Source organism: Musa acuminata, chromosome BXJ1-6, assembly GCF_036884655.1.
Source record: "Musa acuminata AAA Group cultivar baxijiao chromosome BXJ1-6, Cavendish_Baxijiao_AAA, whole genome shotgun sequence".
Lineage (NCBI taxonomy): Eukaryota > Viridiplantae > Streptophyta > Magnoliopsida > Zingiberales > Musaceae > Musa > Musa acuminata.
In genome coordinates, this window is record NC_088332.1 from 12,726,440 (window position 1) to 12,741,078 (window position 14,639).

The 14,639-nt window shown below is 40.5% G+C and overlaps 4 protein-coding genes across 8 annotated transcripts in view; all 4 read left to right on the forward strand.

Annotated features, from left to right (window-relative positions):
- The first annotated feature begins 679 nt into the window (after positions 1–679).
- Positions 680–4,058, forward strand: LOC135676353 (cell number regulator 8-like). Its single transcript, XM_065187441.1, has 3 exons — positions 680–1,208; positions 2,453–2,655; positions 3,573–4,058. The coding sequence occupies exons 1-3, from the start codon at positions 695–697 to the stop codon at positions 3,810–3,812; spliced, it is 957 nt and encodes a 318-aa protein (XP_065043513.1). The 5' UTR covers positions 680–694; the 3' UTR covers positions 3,813–4,058.
- A 647-nt stretch (positions 4,059–4,705) lies between these two features.
- Positions 4,706–7,660, forward strand: LOC135586276 (small ribosomal subunit protein eS26x-like). Its single transcript, XM_065189806.1, has 5 exons — positions 4,706–4,819; positions 4,928–5,020; positions 5,217–5,301; positions 5,406–5,536; positions 7,531–7,660. Exons 1-5 carry the CDS (start codon positions 4,706–4,708, stop codon positions 7,597–7,599), a joined length of 492 nt encoding a protein of 163 aa, XP_065045878.1. The 3' UTR covers positions 7,600–7,660.
- A 113-nt stretch (positions 7,661–7,773) lies between these two features.
- On the forward strand, positions 7,774–9,759 carry LOC103988429 (probable serine/threonine-protein kinase PBL25). 2 transcript variants are annotated; one of them, XM_009406959.3, is made up of 6 exons: positions 7,774–8,022; positions 8,204–8,321; positions 8,404–8,600; positions 8,669–8,858; positions 8,947–9,338; positions 9,404–9,759. In XM_009406959.3, the coding sequence occupies exons 1-6, from the start codon at positions 7,774–7,776 to the stop codon at positions 9,572–9,574; spliced, it is 1,317 nt and encodes a 438-aa protein (XP_009405234.3). In that variant the 3' UTR covers positions 9,575–9,759. The 2 variants fall into 2 exon arrangements, with proteins under 2 accessions (XP_009405234.3, XP_018683494.2); XM_018827949.2 differs by having other exon boundaries at positions 7,883–8,022; positions 8,106–8,321.
- Positions 9,760–12,578: 2,819 nt separating this feature from the next.
- LOC103987912 (uncharacterized) overlaps positions 12,579–14,639 on the forward strand; it is a 36,872-nt gene continuing 34,811 nt past the window's right edge. For all 4 annotated transcript variants that reach the window (XR_671929.3, XR_010514253.1, XR_010514254.1 and 1 more), the window contains exon 1: positions 12,579–12,981. Coding sequence is in view for 1 of the 4 variants with exons in the window: in XM_009406376.3 (XP_009404651.2) it covers positions 12,767–12,981 (215 nt within the window). In the remaining 3 variants the exon portion in view is untranslated. The remainder of the gene's footprint in view (positions 12,982–14,639) is intronic.

A 14,639-nucleotide genomic window follows, 5' to 3' on the forward strand; every position in this document is an offset into this window, starting at 1 on the left:
CGTTACCCCTCAATACTATCTCGTATCATCCGATACAAGGTTTGATCAACGTTACCACTCAATACTAGCGGTATCATTCGGTATTATAATCCTTACTTTCGATATTATCTATTATTTTTTTATTATCATTTTTTAATATTATCTATTGGTGTTTTTTTGTCATTTTTTTATTACAACTTTCTATGGAAAGTGACTTTAAAAAAAAAATAGAAGTATTTTTAATTCATTAAATGATATACATGGTGTTGATATAATCAAATCGGATGTAACATTGAAACTGACTAATATTTATATTTATATCATGGAATGGCTGAACATCATTCTAAGAAATTTTCTTCTGCTAATCATCTGCTTTTGATATGATAGTTATGTTTTGGTCATTGGAAATGTGGATTTGCAGAAGAAAATTTCCAATGACCAAAACATAACTATCATAAAATATTTCACAATGATTATGCCGTTATTAAAATGGATTATGATTATAAAATATTTCACAATTATTCTATTTTTCTTATTTATACTCCAATATGATCGTGAACATTACTTCATATGTTGGTTTAGGAAAGTAGCATTTGGAACCTTTCCTCAATCCTCGATGAACGATCAAGATATAGCATCAGACACCTTCTACGGTTGATGATTGCCTCGCCATTTGCAAGCCTTGATGGACACCAGTCGTTGATGAACGGTCAAGATGCGGCATCGGATACCTGCTACTGATGATGATGCCAACTCTTCTTGTGGTCTACCGCAGAAGTTTCTTCGTGTGAGACTCGGCCAGATTGCCATATTCCCAAATCCATTTTCCCTAGTCTCGTTCCTCTCGCTTCCGGGCGTATTTGATCTCTCTCTCTCTCTCTCTCTGCTCCACTTCGATCCCATGGCGAATTTGGAGGAGTCCAGCCCTCTCCTGAAGCACCCCGACGGCCGCGAGGATGCCGCCCCCGAGTGTGCGGAAAAGGTACCGGCGCCGCCACCGGAAACGGCCCCCGAGCCGCATGAGAAGGTGCCCTTGGAGACCGGCCCCAAGCTCCAGGAGAAGCCGCCTCTGACCGCCGCGACGGTACCAACCGGGTGGACGGCCGACGGGCTCCCCGTCGGATGCGGAAGCGTTGTCGGTGAGCCCGTCGGGCGCGCCCAGTGGAATTCCAGCCTTTTTGCTTGCCTCGGCCGCAACGATGAGTTCTGCAGCAGCGATCTGGAAGTCTGTATGTTCTGCAACCCCTCTCGTTTCGTGGCCTTTATGTATCTTCCATCGTTCGGTATATTTTGGCGGACATCGGGTCGATCTCTCTCTTTCACTTTGATTAAGATGGGGGTTTCGAATCTGATACATATATTGGTTGTTTTCTGGTGGTTTTTGGATAATAGTTTTCATAGATCTATTAGATCGTTGTTGTTCAGAACCCTCCACGGCTGATAATGTTAAGGAGACCATCCTCAATTAATTTCACAACGGCGTGTCATTGTGAACACGTTTTCTTTTGGCCATATAGGTCATTGGTGGTGTCGAGTCAGCTAATTTTGCCGTAAACATGCATTTTTCTGTCTGAAAATGGGATCTATCTCTCAATAAATTCAGGATTGCTTCGTTTAAACCCTAAAAATTGAAAAAAAAAAATTCTTCGAAATAATAACACTAGCCTCATATGCAGTTCACTTTGGACATGTTTTGTGTTTGTTATCAAGGGCTAAGCACAGTAGGTTTGCTGAAGTTTAAGTGTATGTCTTCGAACTCATGGCAATATGGACAAATTACAATCCTTCTTAGTGGTTGTGTGCATATTCTAGAACAAAATTTGCATGCAAATCACGGATGACATCTAAAGGGAAGGCAGAGCTTTTAGCACTCATTTATATCCATCATTATTTGAACGATTTTCAGGTTCAATTATCAAATTCATGAACTTAATTAAGGACCAGAAGTGCTTTGCAATCATACCGAAATTCTTGAAACATAAACATTCACATAGTCAGCTTTCACCTTGTAAAAATATATAGCGTGTGCTATCTAATAAATGTTCTCAGCAATGTTTGAGAAGGCATCTTTACAAAGTTTACAAATAACAGCATTAATGGAAAACCAAAGAGTGCAAAATGGAGGAACAACTGTATTTAAGTCTGGTGCTAACTTTTTTCCTATCCTTCTGTTATCTGGCTTTTATCTGTAAGTATTTGGGACTTCTAAAGATGAAGTGTGAAATGGGAGTTCCTAGTTTTCTGTTTAGGCAAGGTATTTTCCTTTTATGCTTATGCCATTTCATTGATCAAAATTTGAAGCATCTATAACAGTGGGCAATGCCACTCTTTTTACTATATATGAAAAAAGTTGCCTTGAACAGGTAACTGTGCACTTGTCAGGTTGCTAACTATGTCATTTATCTGGTCTTGTATGCATCATTAAGCATCAATAGCTTGGTTATCTCATGCTGACTATGGCGGCTATGTTCAGGTCTGCTTGGTAGCTTTGCTCCATGTGTGTTGTATGGAAGTAATGCAGAGAGGCTTGGAGCAGTTCCTGGGTCTTTTGCTGATAACTGCTTGCCTTATATTGGTCTTTATGTGCTTGGGAATGCTGTTTTTGGTTGGAACTGCCTTGCACCATGGTTTTCACATCCTAGCCGGACAGCCATACGTCGCAAGTTCAATCTTGAAGTAATTTCTTTACACTTTCAAGGGAATGTGTATTCGCATTCCCTTTTTTGTTTATTGATTTGCATAAAATAGCTAGCATTGGACTTTAAATCATGAAGAAAAACTTGCAGTTAAAAGATCCCTTTAGCTTGTCATCAATATGGATCTTAATCAGTTGTAAAATTTACATCCTTTCTCTAAGAGTTGAATGATGATGCTAGCTGATATTGCTCTGACAACTAACAACAACAACAAATTCATAAGTCACAACTATTTGGAGTCGGCTACATGAATCTTTGTATACCATTAGTTGCACATGTGCATGAAATTAACATAATCGTGAACACAGCAGATCTTTTTTAGTAGCCTCATCTGGTGGTAATAATTAAAGGCCAACTCATAAAAATGCTCATCTCATGTAAATGTAGCCTTCTACACTTCTCCTTCCCAGGTTGGCAAAAAATTGAATTTGCGGGTAGTGAGACCATTGTTTTTACCTTCAGTAAGATAATTGTGTTTTCATAATTTAACTATGTTCCCTTTGGACTATATATCTTTTATGTTTGTTCAATCAGGAGAATGCAATTAACACTTCTTTCATTGCCCAAAAGTTTTTATAATTTTTTTGTTCTCCACTATTTGTATTATTTGATTTAAGATGTATTGTCTGTAACATCAACTTTAAGATGAAAACAAATGACATCATTTGGTTTCAATGGCCTTCAAGATCCATGTGTCATTGTTGTATGTACTGAGATATATTCTATCTTTTTTTTATTCTTCCTATCAACTTTTAACATATGCATGTTTCCATTCTCATTACTCTGGTCTTGTTATGGTGGATATTCTGCTGAAGATGTTGCCTAAATTCTCTGATTTTCAATTTGATAAAATGCTCCTAACTTACTGATGTTGCCTCTCCTTTGTTCTGAATATAGGGTAGCTTCGAGGCATTCTCCAGATCCTGTGGGTGCTGCCATGGAGTAGCTGAGGATGAACTGAGACGTGAGCAGTTGGAACAAGTATGTGACTTCGCCACGCATTACATGTGCCACACTTGCTCCCTCTGCCAGGAAGGTCGTGAGCTGCGTCGCAGGCTGCCCCACCCCGGACTCAATATGCGACCAGTCTTACTTATGATGCCTCCCATGGAACAAACCATGGGCCGTGGTGCCTGATGTGTCTGCTTCATTTCATCTTCTTCAAGCTAAACTGAAGTTATTGTAGACCAGGATAGTGGATATATGCATGTGTATGAGTCTATACTTGTCTCCCTGCAGTTATGGCGTGTATGATAAGTGGTTCTAATATGAATCCATTACGGAATCCCTGCCAGTACCGTGTGTATGATAGATTCCGTGCAGTACGGAATCTATACAACTGAAGTTGTGCAGTGTTAAGGCCCTTTGATCTTTCATATTTCAGCATCTTGTCATGTCTGGGAGTGTAATACGAATCCATTGATATTTATCTGGTTAGATTGCAGCTATAACCCATTTTAGCAAGGATAGAATGGATTGGTACCTAATATCTCTTGTTAGGAATTGTTAAGTAAGCTGAACTGCTTGAAGTGTTTGGCTTTTGGACTGGTAAAGATAAGGCTTAGATTTGGACTGGATGGTAAAGCATGAGGTATAATTTGCCAAATGATAGAAGGTTACAGAAAGATGTGATTTTTATATGTTTGCTAGAAATAGTTTGTATTGGTAATTGGTATAAATGACATGTTTATATATATATATCATATGTAGTTTATTTTTCATGTATTTTAATTAACTTGATCACAGCTAAATCAAAATAAGGCTTCCTTCAATTTGTGTCCTTTCTTTTACATTTAAAATAAATTTACCCAGAAAATATGTATCAATTTTGTTGAAATGTAATATATAAGTAATAACGTACATATGAAATATAAAATCGAATTTGGGTCAAACTAGATTGTATATAATCGAGTTAATATGGTTGTATATATATATTATATATCGTGAAACTAAATGAAATAAAAATAAATCGCTGCGTATATTTCATCGTTAACAGGGAGATTTGCGAGCTCCCTTTCGTCTGATCTAAGATGGACGGTCGATGGTGCAACAGAGCGGCTATATATTATTTTTGTTACGGTTGCTCGGCGAATCGGCTACGTACTTCGGAGTTTAGACCACAAGAAGCCGATACCGCGGCGAAGGTGAGCATTCGAAACCCTAGATTCTTTCCCTTACCTTTCTTCTTTTTCTGTCTTCGATGTTTCTTCGCCTTCTGAGATCTGATCTCGATTAACTCATTTGCTGTGCAGACTTTCAAGCGAAGGAACGGCGGTCGTAACAAGCATGGCCGCGGTCACGTTAACTTCGTCCGCTACTCCAACTGCGGAAAGTGCTGCCCCAAGGTTTCATCTTTTTCTTCCTTAACCTTCTTGCCTTCAGCGATTAATTCTTTTCGATTTTGGCGGATTTCTTGAGAATTTGACCTTGAAATCCTGATAGCGGGATCACATTTCTTGGTTTCCGTCTGTTTCGTGATTCACCTATCATGAATGTATGTGATTAGTAACGCAACTCGCGGCTGTTAATTTCTTCTGGAAGGACAAGGCAATTAAGAGGTTCCTCGTGAGGAACATAGTGGAGCAGGCTGCCGTCAGGGATGTTCAGGAGGCTTGTGCTTATGAGGGTAATCGCTCACTTTTCTTGCTTATAATCCTAATCAGAATACTGTTCCCTCCTCTTTGGTGCAACATATATTGTTTTTTTACCTTAATTTGTTACATATCTTAGGGTACCTTCTTCCAAAATTATATATCAAGATGCAGTACTGTGTCTCTTGTGCAATCCACTCCGAGGTTGTTCGGGTGAGGTCTCGCACGGACAGGAGGAACCGTGAGCCGCCGCAGCGTTTTAGACGCCGGGTACTATTTCTCTGATGATTTTTTTGCATTCATCTATTCTATCATAGTTTTATTTACCGATATGTCTGTAGTAGCATTATTTTCTATCAACAGGCTGTTTTTTACTTTCTCGAAATCAAAATTTGCATATGGTTAATATCTGTATCGATGGTGTTTGTATGCAAAAAATCCAAGTTAGGGGATAAAGAACTCATAATGTTGTGTAGTTTTGAAGTCAATTAGCCTTCTTTAGATATTATATGGATTGCTAATCATATAGTGCTTAATGTGTAATCCATGTAAATGATTCCTTTCTCAAAACCAATTCACAGACGTAAATCCATCTGTCTTTTAGCGAGTAAATTTTACAGATGTAAATGCAAAGCTTTTTTTTCTTCCATTGACTCTCCTGTGTAGTATATGTTAACTTCCTTCAATGGATATGTTCTAGTTGGATTCATATTTCTTAGGTCAATGACTGGTTTGACTTTGGCACATTCTTTTTTATGCTTGAACTTTTTAATTTATTTAGGGATAGTAAGAATTCATTTGGGTGCGCAGAGTTTGTTGACCCTATTAATGCCAAGTGTAATTCATGATTAAAAGGTGTTCATCATACTAGTATATTTTGCAATCTTTCAGACATGTATATAGAATTTGCACGGCTAACATATGTGGAATTTATATATGAAATTGTCTATAGTAACCTAAGCTTGATCATGTTAAGAACCATGGTTAAAGGCCTGTTCTGTCTTTAGCAGTGATCCAATGGTGTATCAGGTCATGGCAATTATCATTGGAGTGGATGCAGGTGGCGCATATATGTGAATTACCTGATTCTGTAGGGGGGAAAGGTCTTTCATGAATGTTGCAAGTTCATGGTTCGATGCGAAAACTATCCATGACCGTAAATGTCATGGTATCGCGGTACTGTACAACCCACAGCTCGAAGTCTCCAACATCAACAATTACCCCCGTCAACATGACAATGTATGGCTGAATTCGAAAGTAGTTTGAAGGTCTTAAGCTTTTAGCAGAAAGTTTGTATCAGTGCGTGTGATGATGAGCATGAACATTTGATGCTGCTGCTAACTGGATTAAAAATACTGGTTAGCAGTTTCTGTTGACTAATTATGTGCGTATGTTCATCGGACATTATCTTCAGAAAATGTTTGGAGGTAATTATTTTGAATGTAATAGACATTATTATGAAAAGTAATCATGTTAATCATGCAGCAGGTTTTTCAGTGATCTCTCTTATATGGCTTTTGTCGTTAGGTAGGTGGTGTTACTGAACAAATATGTCGTGGTTGGTGAGTCAGCACGGCTAGATCCACGGGTCGATGTCAGGAGCCTACTGCGAGGTGATCTGGATGAAGAGGTGGCCGGGCCCTCGGGAGGGAGTGTCGGTTGGCGTTGGTCGGGATCAGGGTTGATTAACAACTCCACACTGCCGGGCGGCAGGCACTCCCGTGTCGAGTCCCTCACCGTCAACGAGGGGTTGTCCTCCTGCAAAAATGGCCTTCGCCGGGTGGTTCCCGGATGTGGCCCCTCCAACGAGCAAGTTAGTAACGAAAGAAATTGTTTTTCTTTTTTCCTTTTATTTTTTGTGCCTCTCCCTTTTGGCCGGAGGTCGGCTAGGGGTTTTATACTATGACACGAGGGTTGATGGTGCATCAATTCAATATCGTTGTTGACCCTCGAGGGATGGGACAACCCTTCTGACTGGCCGTCATTCCGAGACGTGCATAGCGGCGTCAAACGGCACCGCCTCGAGCTCCCGAGATGGGATGTGTGATATATCTTATTTGTACGAGCTTTCGGGACAGGACGTGTGGCATAGGGCTCTGACTTGACGTGTGGTATCAGCTGTGATGTGTCCGGACCATCAAAATATATCGTATCATGTGATATGTTATTTTTTCCTGAGCAGTAAAAACATGTGTATCTTTCCCAAATATTTTATTGTATGAATGTTGAATGCCTAACTTTTCCCATTATTTCCTGTAATGCAGGATGATCTTGCAAGACCTGGTCAAGGTCCTCGTCCAGTTGCGGCTGGAAATCCTGCTGCTCGTCCATGATGCCGAGGTTTTCTGTGGACTATATTGTGAGTAAAATAAAGAAAAGTATCCATTTATTATCATATTTCTTGGTTTCTGTTTCATGTTCCTACAACTCTGTTCGTCGATGATGTTTTTTCATTATCGAAAGATCCATATTTCCGCATTCTCGCATCTTAACCATCGATCTACCTTATGACGGGTGGGGGGATTACATGGCCGAATGGGAGTGGTGACGTGATGCGATACCGCCAACTCCTCCGCCGCCGCCGCCCGCCTCTTCCGGATTTCAAACCCATGTCGGAACCCCAAAGCAAGGAGCGACCTTTCATCCCCCTCTCTCTCCTCTCACCCAGAGAAAGAACGTGCGGGCCTCGTTTGACCGTGCGCCGAAACCACTTGCAATCCTTCTTTTTGGCCTACCCCGTCGTATATTCGCGGAATGTAAGTTTCTCTGATCTGGAAACCATGTCCAAACATCTTCCCAGATTCTGACTCTTTCTGATCCCCTCCTCTCTTTCTCTCAGTACAATCATTATCACAATTTACATCCAAAATGTGGTAAAAGGATCGGTCGAGAGGTCTCGGTGGAAGGATGAGTTGTTTCTCTTGTTTCTCATCCCAGGAGAGGAGGGCGTCGAGGAAGTTCGACGCCAAAAATGGCCCGCCACCGGCGGCACCTTCACCTGCCCCTCCCCGTGAAGTGGCTTCTGACACGAGCACCGAGTTGAGCGGAACGCCAGGTGAGCCATCTCATTTACTCTAACAACACCGGATGCGATGTCAACTGTCTTCCATCATTGCATACGTACCCGTTCTGTGCAGCAAATGGCACGCCCAAGTCACAGACCACTGCGCCCGAGGCATCCACCTTTAAGGAGGCCAGCAACGATAATATCGCAGCTCAAACGTTCACTTTCCGCGAGCTCGCGTCGGCTACCAAAAATTTCCGCCCTGAGAGTCTTCTCGGCGAAGGCGGGTTTGGAAGAGTTTACAAAGGGCGCCTCGACAAACCCGGTCAGGTAATCTCTACTGATTCTTATTGTTTAGCGGTCGAGGACGAAATCATACAAATCGTCTATGACGACAGGTTGTGGCTGTGAAGCAACTGGACAGAAGTGGCCTTGAGGGCAACAAAGAATTCCTCGTTGAGGTTCTAATGCTCAGTCTCCTCCACCATCAGAACCTGGTCAGCCTGATTGGATACTGCGCGGACGGAGATCAGAGGATGTTGGTATACGAGTACATGCCTCTTGGCTCCTTAGAAGATCATTTGCTCGGTGAGTCGCATGCATCCTTTTGCTTGTCTTGCCTTTTCCCCTTTCTCATCACCGCTGTGCGCGCGGGCGCGCTGCATTACCCTCGCAGAGATCAGTCCGGATCAAGAACCACTCACTTGGTACACCAGGATGAAGATAGCTTTGGGTGCCGCCAAAGGCTTGGAGTACCTGCACCAGAAAGCCAACCCCCCCGTCATCTTCCGCGATCTCAAGTCATCCAACATCTTGCTCGACGAGGACTATGACGCGAAGCTCTCCGACTTCGGGCTCGCCAAGCTTGGCCCTGTGGGAGACGAGCTACATGTCTCCTCCAGGGTCATGGACACGTACGGCTACTGCGCGCCGGAGTACGCCAGAACCGGTCAGCTCACCCTGAAGTCCGATGTGTACAGTTACGGGGTCGTCTTGCTGGAGCTGATAACAGGGAGGCGAGCCATCGACACCACCAGACCGACGGACGAACAGAATCTGGTCACCTGGGTATCATCCATGCCATTCTTCCGATGATCTTTGACGTGGCTCTTGATTCGTTCCGGTTTCTGTAGGCACAACCGAAGTTCAGGGATCAGATGAGGTACCGCGAGCTGGTCGATCCGCTTCTTCGGGGGGAGTACGCCGAGAGAGGGCTGAATCAGGCTGTCGCCGTGGCGGCTATGTGCCTGCAGGAGGAGGCTGAGGTGCGCCAGTTCAAGGCACGGCCAGGGGAACCTCCATGAAGCCGGAGCTTAGTTCTCCGCTCTAGTCTCTTTCTCCTTTGCTTCCTCGAGTGGATCGATGGGCCAAGAAGAAGTCGATTCTTAGCTTTCACTGTAGCAATCGTGTGCATACGTTCATGATTGGCATCTGTCGCTGCACCATATGCATGCCGTGGGTGACATGATGGATTCACGGCTTTTAAGCATCGTAGTGTGGGTGATAGATGTAAGAATCAGTTGGCGCTCTCCTAACTCTTGTCGATGACCATCGGTGTGTATATATATATATATATATATATATATATATATATATATATATATATATATATATTCATCAAGAAAACTCGTTCATGATGCCATCCAAATGTTAGTCTCAGAATTGATCATCAATCCGAATTATATGAGACAATCTGACTCTATATCGATCTAAAATCTCAATACAAAATTGAAACCATCTGAATCTCTATAAGCGAGGGATAATTGACGACTTGAATCGTTAGGGACGAGTTACATCACCACGTCTACATATGCAGAAAAAGACTGTCGTCAAGTTTTTCCGAACATGATTTCTTTAGATCATAAATTAGCCAACGCATGAGTAATCATAATACCAAAACATTGAATAGTTGATAGGGAAAGCATGCACTGCTAACTTGTCAGCTGCCACTTGGAACATGGAAGGGCTTGTTCGCTCCTAAGTGATCGTCGATCGGAGCATGAATCTCGAGAAAATCGTATGAGTTGACCATCGATACATGGTGACCAAACCCATCTTCTCGGCTTCCCCCCTCGATTGCGTCACCAACCGCCAATAACTTGTCACCCTCGATTATGATTTCAAAATGGCTCATACTCTTAATCATATAAAGCATTAATCGTAGATAGTGTGGTCAAGCTTCCCTCTCTAGGCACCTGACACCAAGCCTCATCCCTTGTCCATTTCAAGCGTGCCCTTAGTCGTCCTTCCCCAACATAATTGACGGGAAGACATGTTCACTAACCGCCGACATAAATGAACCCATAATAATATAAGAGGCTCGAGGGAGGACGAACACTTAGCCACCCTCCATCGACGAACCAGGTATAAAAAGCTAGCTCCCAAAATCAAACGAGGTAAGTAGGATCATCATAAACTTTTTTGAGCTCCACTAAACCCTCTCCACATACTCTACTAACTTGGGCATCAAGGGGTCGAATTGAGATACTTTTCAACATTGATCGTTTATGCAATATCCCGACACATCTAAGAAGTACCTTGAGGCAATACAAAAAGCATTTCTAGACAAAACTAAGGTACTTCTCGAGACGACCCTGAGCTTTATTCAACAGGCTAACTGCACCTCGGGACAACCACGAGTTAGTCATCATGAACCTTCAACATCTCAAAAGTCACTTGTCATCCTAGCCTCCCGCTTAAATCACACCTAGGTGATCCGAGTGGGCTTTTCGGATGGGTCTATATCTTCGGGACAAAATTAGACCATGTTGACTTTATGATTTACGGCACCTATGCAACAATAATACTAAATAGATATTAGTTGAGAAATTATGAATATAAAAATATTCATGAGTAATCATAATATTAAATTATATATTAAACAGAGAATATAAAAGAATCGTAAGGAATTCTTATGTATAGTCGGAGCTCCTTTTGTACAGTGTATCTAACCACATATAGAAATATTAATCAAATAAAAAATTATTTATACAATACTTTTTGCTTGGATTTGTATTGACAATTGAGAATCTTTTATATTTGAATTTGTGTTGACATAGTAGACCATGGATTTTTATATTTTCTACTATTGCGGCATCTACGCGGTCATGGAAATATATAAACAAATAGATTAACAATGTTTTTATTATAAAAAAAATATGATTATATTTATTATTACTATGCACTTGGTTGTAGCTAAATACACGTCATTACTGTTGTAAATCCAAACCATTAAGCAAAAAGAAAAAAACTTACTGCCAAAAAATCAAGCATTAATATCTCAAAAAAGTGATAGAATATATAAATAAAAGACTTCCTTTTTCGATATAATATTCGAACAAATAAAAAAATGAAAAGAAGGAAAATAGTTTAATTTGCCAAACAACATCAAACGTGAAGTTTTCCGATATTTTTCTTCTACAAAAGTCTTCACGAGACCATATACGAAATATTCGGTGTTTGTTTGATGGAGAAGACAAAATTTTTTGAAGATATCATGGCTAAATATTCATATAAAAATGTAATTTTTTTGGGCGTTCCATCTCAACATCTGAGAGAAAAATTACATATCATGTTGTTTTTATTATTTTCAATAGTTTTTACCACCAAGTACAAGAAAAATGCAATTGTATTTGTTCTTCGTCGAAGCCACCAATCGTTGTTTGTTCTTTTACCTTTTCTTCTTACAATTAAACTCTCACCTATAAAACATGAAATTTTCTTTTCTTTAACTCTTTAGTTTTCTTTTATTTTCCTTCTTTCTTATATATAATATATAAAAAATATAAATAGTGAACGTGTGATTTGATCCCATAATATCTTACTATTAATGGCTAAAGCCTTTTACCAACCAAGTTAATTAAAAAATTAATATCATATATGTTATTATATTAAAAATAACATCTCTCTCTCTCTCTATATATATATATAATATGAATTCATATAATATATGTTATTTGGTGCATTATGAAGTATAATGTAATTTAAGATATTTATATACAAAATTGAAATATAAGATTTTTATTTGTCAATTCAAAGACAAAAATAGCACTTTTGACTTCAAAATTGCTAACATTTCTTATAATAGTCAATGATCATTAAAGATCCAATTTGGTACAGAATTAATGAAAAAAAATAAAACTGAGACTAAATTATGAGTAATTATTTTTTTGTATATTTATTTTGTCATTTTTTTAATGGAGTTTTGCCGATAGGATTGACAAACCCTAACGTCCTCCCCAACTAACGAAACTATCACCTTATCGTGGTCCGGCGGAGCACCATAAAACCGCCCCTTCTTACCCGACGGAGGCCAACTCTGTCTTCCTATAACGCTGCCGAGACCCTTGTTCTCTCCTCCTCCGTTCCGCGCTCCGGTCGAATCCATTTGACGCTCGCCGGAGTGGCATTCCGCTGCACTCTCGCCATTCTCTCCTGTCTCGACGCGCGAGGCCTATCCACCAACCGAAGAAGCCTAGGGTTTCGATCCGGCGCCGATGGCGGCGATGACGGCGGCGGGTTGGGGCGAGCGCGCGGTCGGGCTGCTCGAGTCGGCAAGAACGGCCGGCGAGGTGCCTTCGAAGCTGAAGCAGCTGCGGCAGTTGAAGGCGGTCCTCTTGCACCGCGACCCACCCCTATTGCCCGAGTTCGTGACGCGCCTCACCGAGCTCCAGAGTGAGCGGGCCAGCCCCATTCGAAAGTTCCTCGCCGAGTAAGCCCCCTTTCTGTTTTGCTTTCTTGCTGCTTTCTTGGTTTTCTTCTTCGTTTCTTTCGGCTCCTGTTCGTGTTCATGCTTTTTGAAACTCGGTGATGCGTGAGTGATGGAGGAGCGACCTTTGCCTCCATCCGTTGGTTAGAGTAGAGAAAGAAAGAGAAGAGGAAGATCTTTTCCTTCCAAGAAAATGTGTTTCTGGTCACAAGGCGTCTCTTTTTGTATTCGGTAGTACGCGAATTTACAGCCGAGCCAAATAGATTCTTAGTTGATTGGTTGCAATAGAAAATGAATGAAAAGAGGAAATCATTTTTCTTCCAAGAAAAATGACTGATTTGATTCTTGGTTGACTGAATTTACGTGAATTTATCTTTTTCTATTTCGTGATATGGGAATTTACAGAAGGACTGAATTGATTCTTGGTTGACATGACATAACTTGCGGAAAGACACGCGGGGAACTGGTATGATCCTGGATCATCAGCAAGAGGGAAGGAAATGATATAGGTTTGAGAATCTAAAGCTGCAGAAATATTCTGTAATAGTCTATTTCATGAAACCAGCAGTCCATTAGATGAGACGTTGGCATCCAAGAGTCAATTATCCTATTATAAGGGAAAAATAGGACAGCTCCGGTGACATGACATAACTTGCCTAACTACGACCGACTGGACCTATTAGAATGGGAAACAGATAATTTTAAATTGGTTGATGAAGGCATTTGTTGGTAGTTTTCAGTGATTTATGTAACTAGTAAGGGCTTTACAGTAACTACATTCCTTTAGGATGAATATTTTCTTCTCAAAAAGTTAAACCTTCTTCTATCTGTTTACTCACTCGATTTCAGGTTACGGTGCATTCCTCATCACTCTAAAACATCAGGTCTTAACTTTAACCATGTTATCCATTTACATAGATACATTTTGATTATATATGCTTGTTAATATTTCTGTATGCCCCAAAATTAATTATATTCAGACATATTTTTTAGAACATTTTTTTTATCATTGCCTCTGTGCTACTGCTATCATTTAATAAGGACTTATTATTGACTACAAATATATTATAGTCTGATGCTGAAGTGATAATCCGATAGGGACAGCTGATAAGAATTGATGAATACAATTACAGAGTGATAAGATCATATGGAAAGATACAAGGGCCCACGGTGAAACATTCTCTTTGCATCCATATCATGGATATTTGTCAAGATGTTCCAACTCAACTGTTGCTTCAAATTCATGAACAGGCTGGGAAGAATAATTTGTATTGCTTTTCTTTTTCTTTCACTTGTGCATCTCTCTTATAATGTATGTAGGTCCTTCTAGGGTCCTATTAATTAAAGGCTGGAGCTAGAAGATTGGTTTCCATGCTTCCATTGATGTTGTGTTAAATGTGCTTGAAATTAACTATATTGGTTTTATAACAGGAAACTAATTCTTGTAGACACCCATTCATAGACTAAATGGCTTTAAAGTGTTTGTGAAAGTTTGATAGTAGCTTTACCCGATCTAATACAGGTCAGCCCTAATTAAAACATGGGACGAATCCTTTACATCTCAATATTTTGTTGTGCTGATTCCCTTTCCCCTAACTTAATTCTTGCACTTAGTATTTTTTAAGGTTTATAATGGAACTTTCTTCATGCTTCTAATTAAC

What these genes read in the sequence shown, in the direction of transcription:
- LOC135676353 (XM_065187441.1), top strand. Translation starts at nt 695, where the DNA reads ATGCGGCATCGGATACCTGCTACTGATGATGATGCCAACTCTTCTTGT. An exon ending in CAGCAGCGATCTGGAAGTCT is followed by an intron (nt 1,209 to 2,452) that starts GTATGTTCTGCA and finishes GGCTATGTTCAG; the next exon opens with GTCTGCTTGGTAGCTTTGCT. An exon ending in GTCGCAAGTTCAATCTTGAA is followed by an intron (nt 2,656 to 3,572) that starts GTAATTTCTTTA and finishes TTCTGAATATAG; the next exon opens with GGTAGCTTCGAGGCATTCTC.
- LOC135586276 (XM_065189806.1), top strand. Translation starts at nt 4,706, where the DNA reads ATGGACGGTCGATGGTGCAACAGAGCGGCTATATATTATTTTTGTTAC. An exon ending in GGAGGCTTGTGCTTATGAGG is followed by an intron (nt 5,302 to 5,405) that starts GTAATCGCTCAC and finishes TACATATCTTAG; the next exon opens with GGTACCTTCTTCCAAAATTA. An exon ending in CGCAGCGTTTTAGACGCCGG is followed by an intron (nt 5,537 to 7,530) that starts GTACTATTTCTC and finishes CCTGTAATGCAG; the next exon opens with GATGATCTTGCAAGACCTGG.
- LOC103988429 (XM_009406959.3), top strand. Translation starts at nt 7,774, where the DNA reads ATGACGGGTGGGGGGATTACATGGCCGAATGGGAGTGGTGACGTGATG. An exon ending in CCGTCGTATATTCGCGGAAT is followed by an intron (nt 8,023 to 8,203) that starts GTAAGTTTCTCT and finishes TTCTCATCCCAG; the next exon opens with GAGAGGAGGGCGTCGAGGAA. An exon ending in CTTAGAAGATCATTTGCTCG is followed by an intron (nt 8,859 to 8,946) that starts GTGAGTCGCATG and finishes TTACCCTCGCAG; the next exon opens with AGATCAGTCCGGATCAAGAA.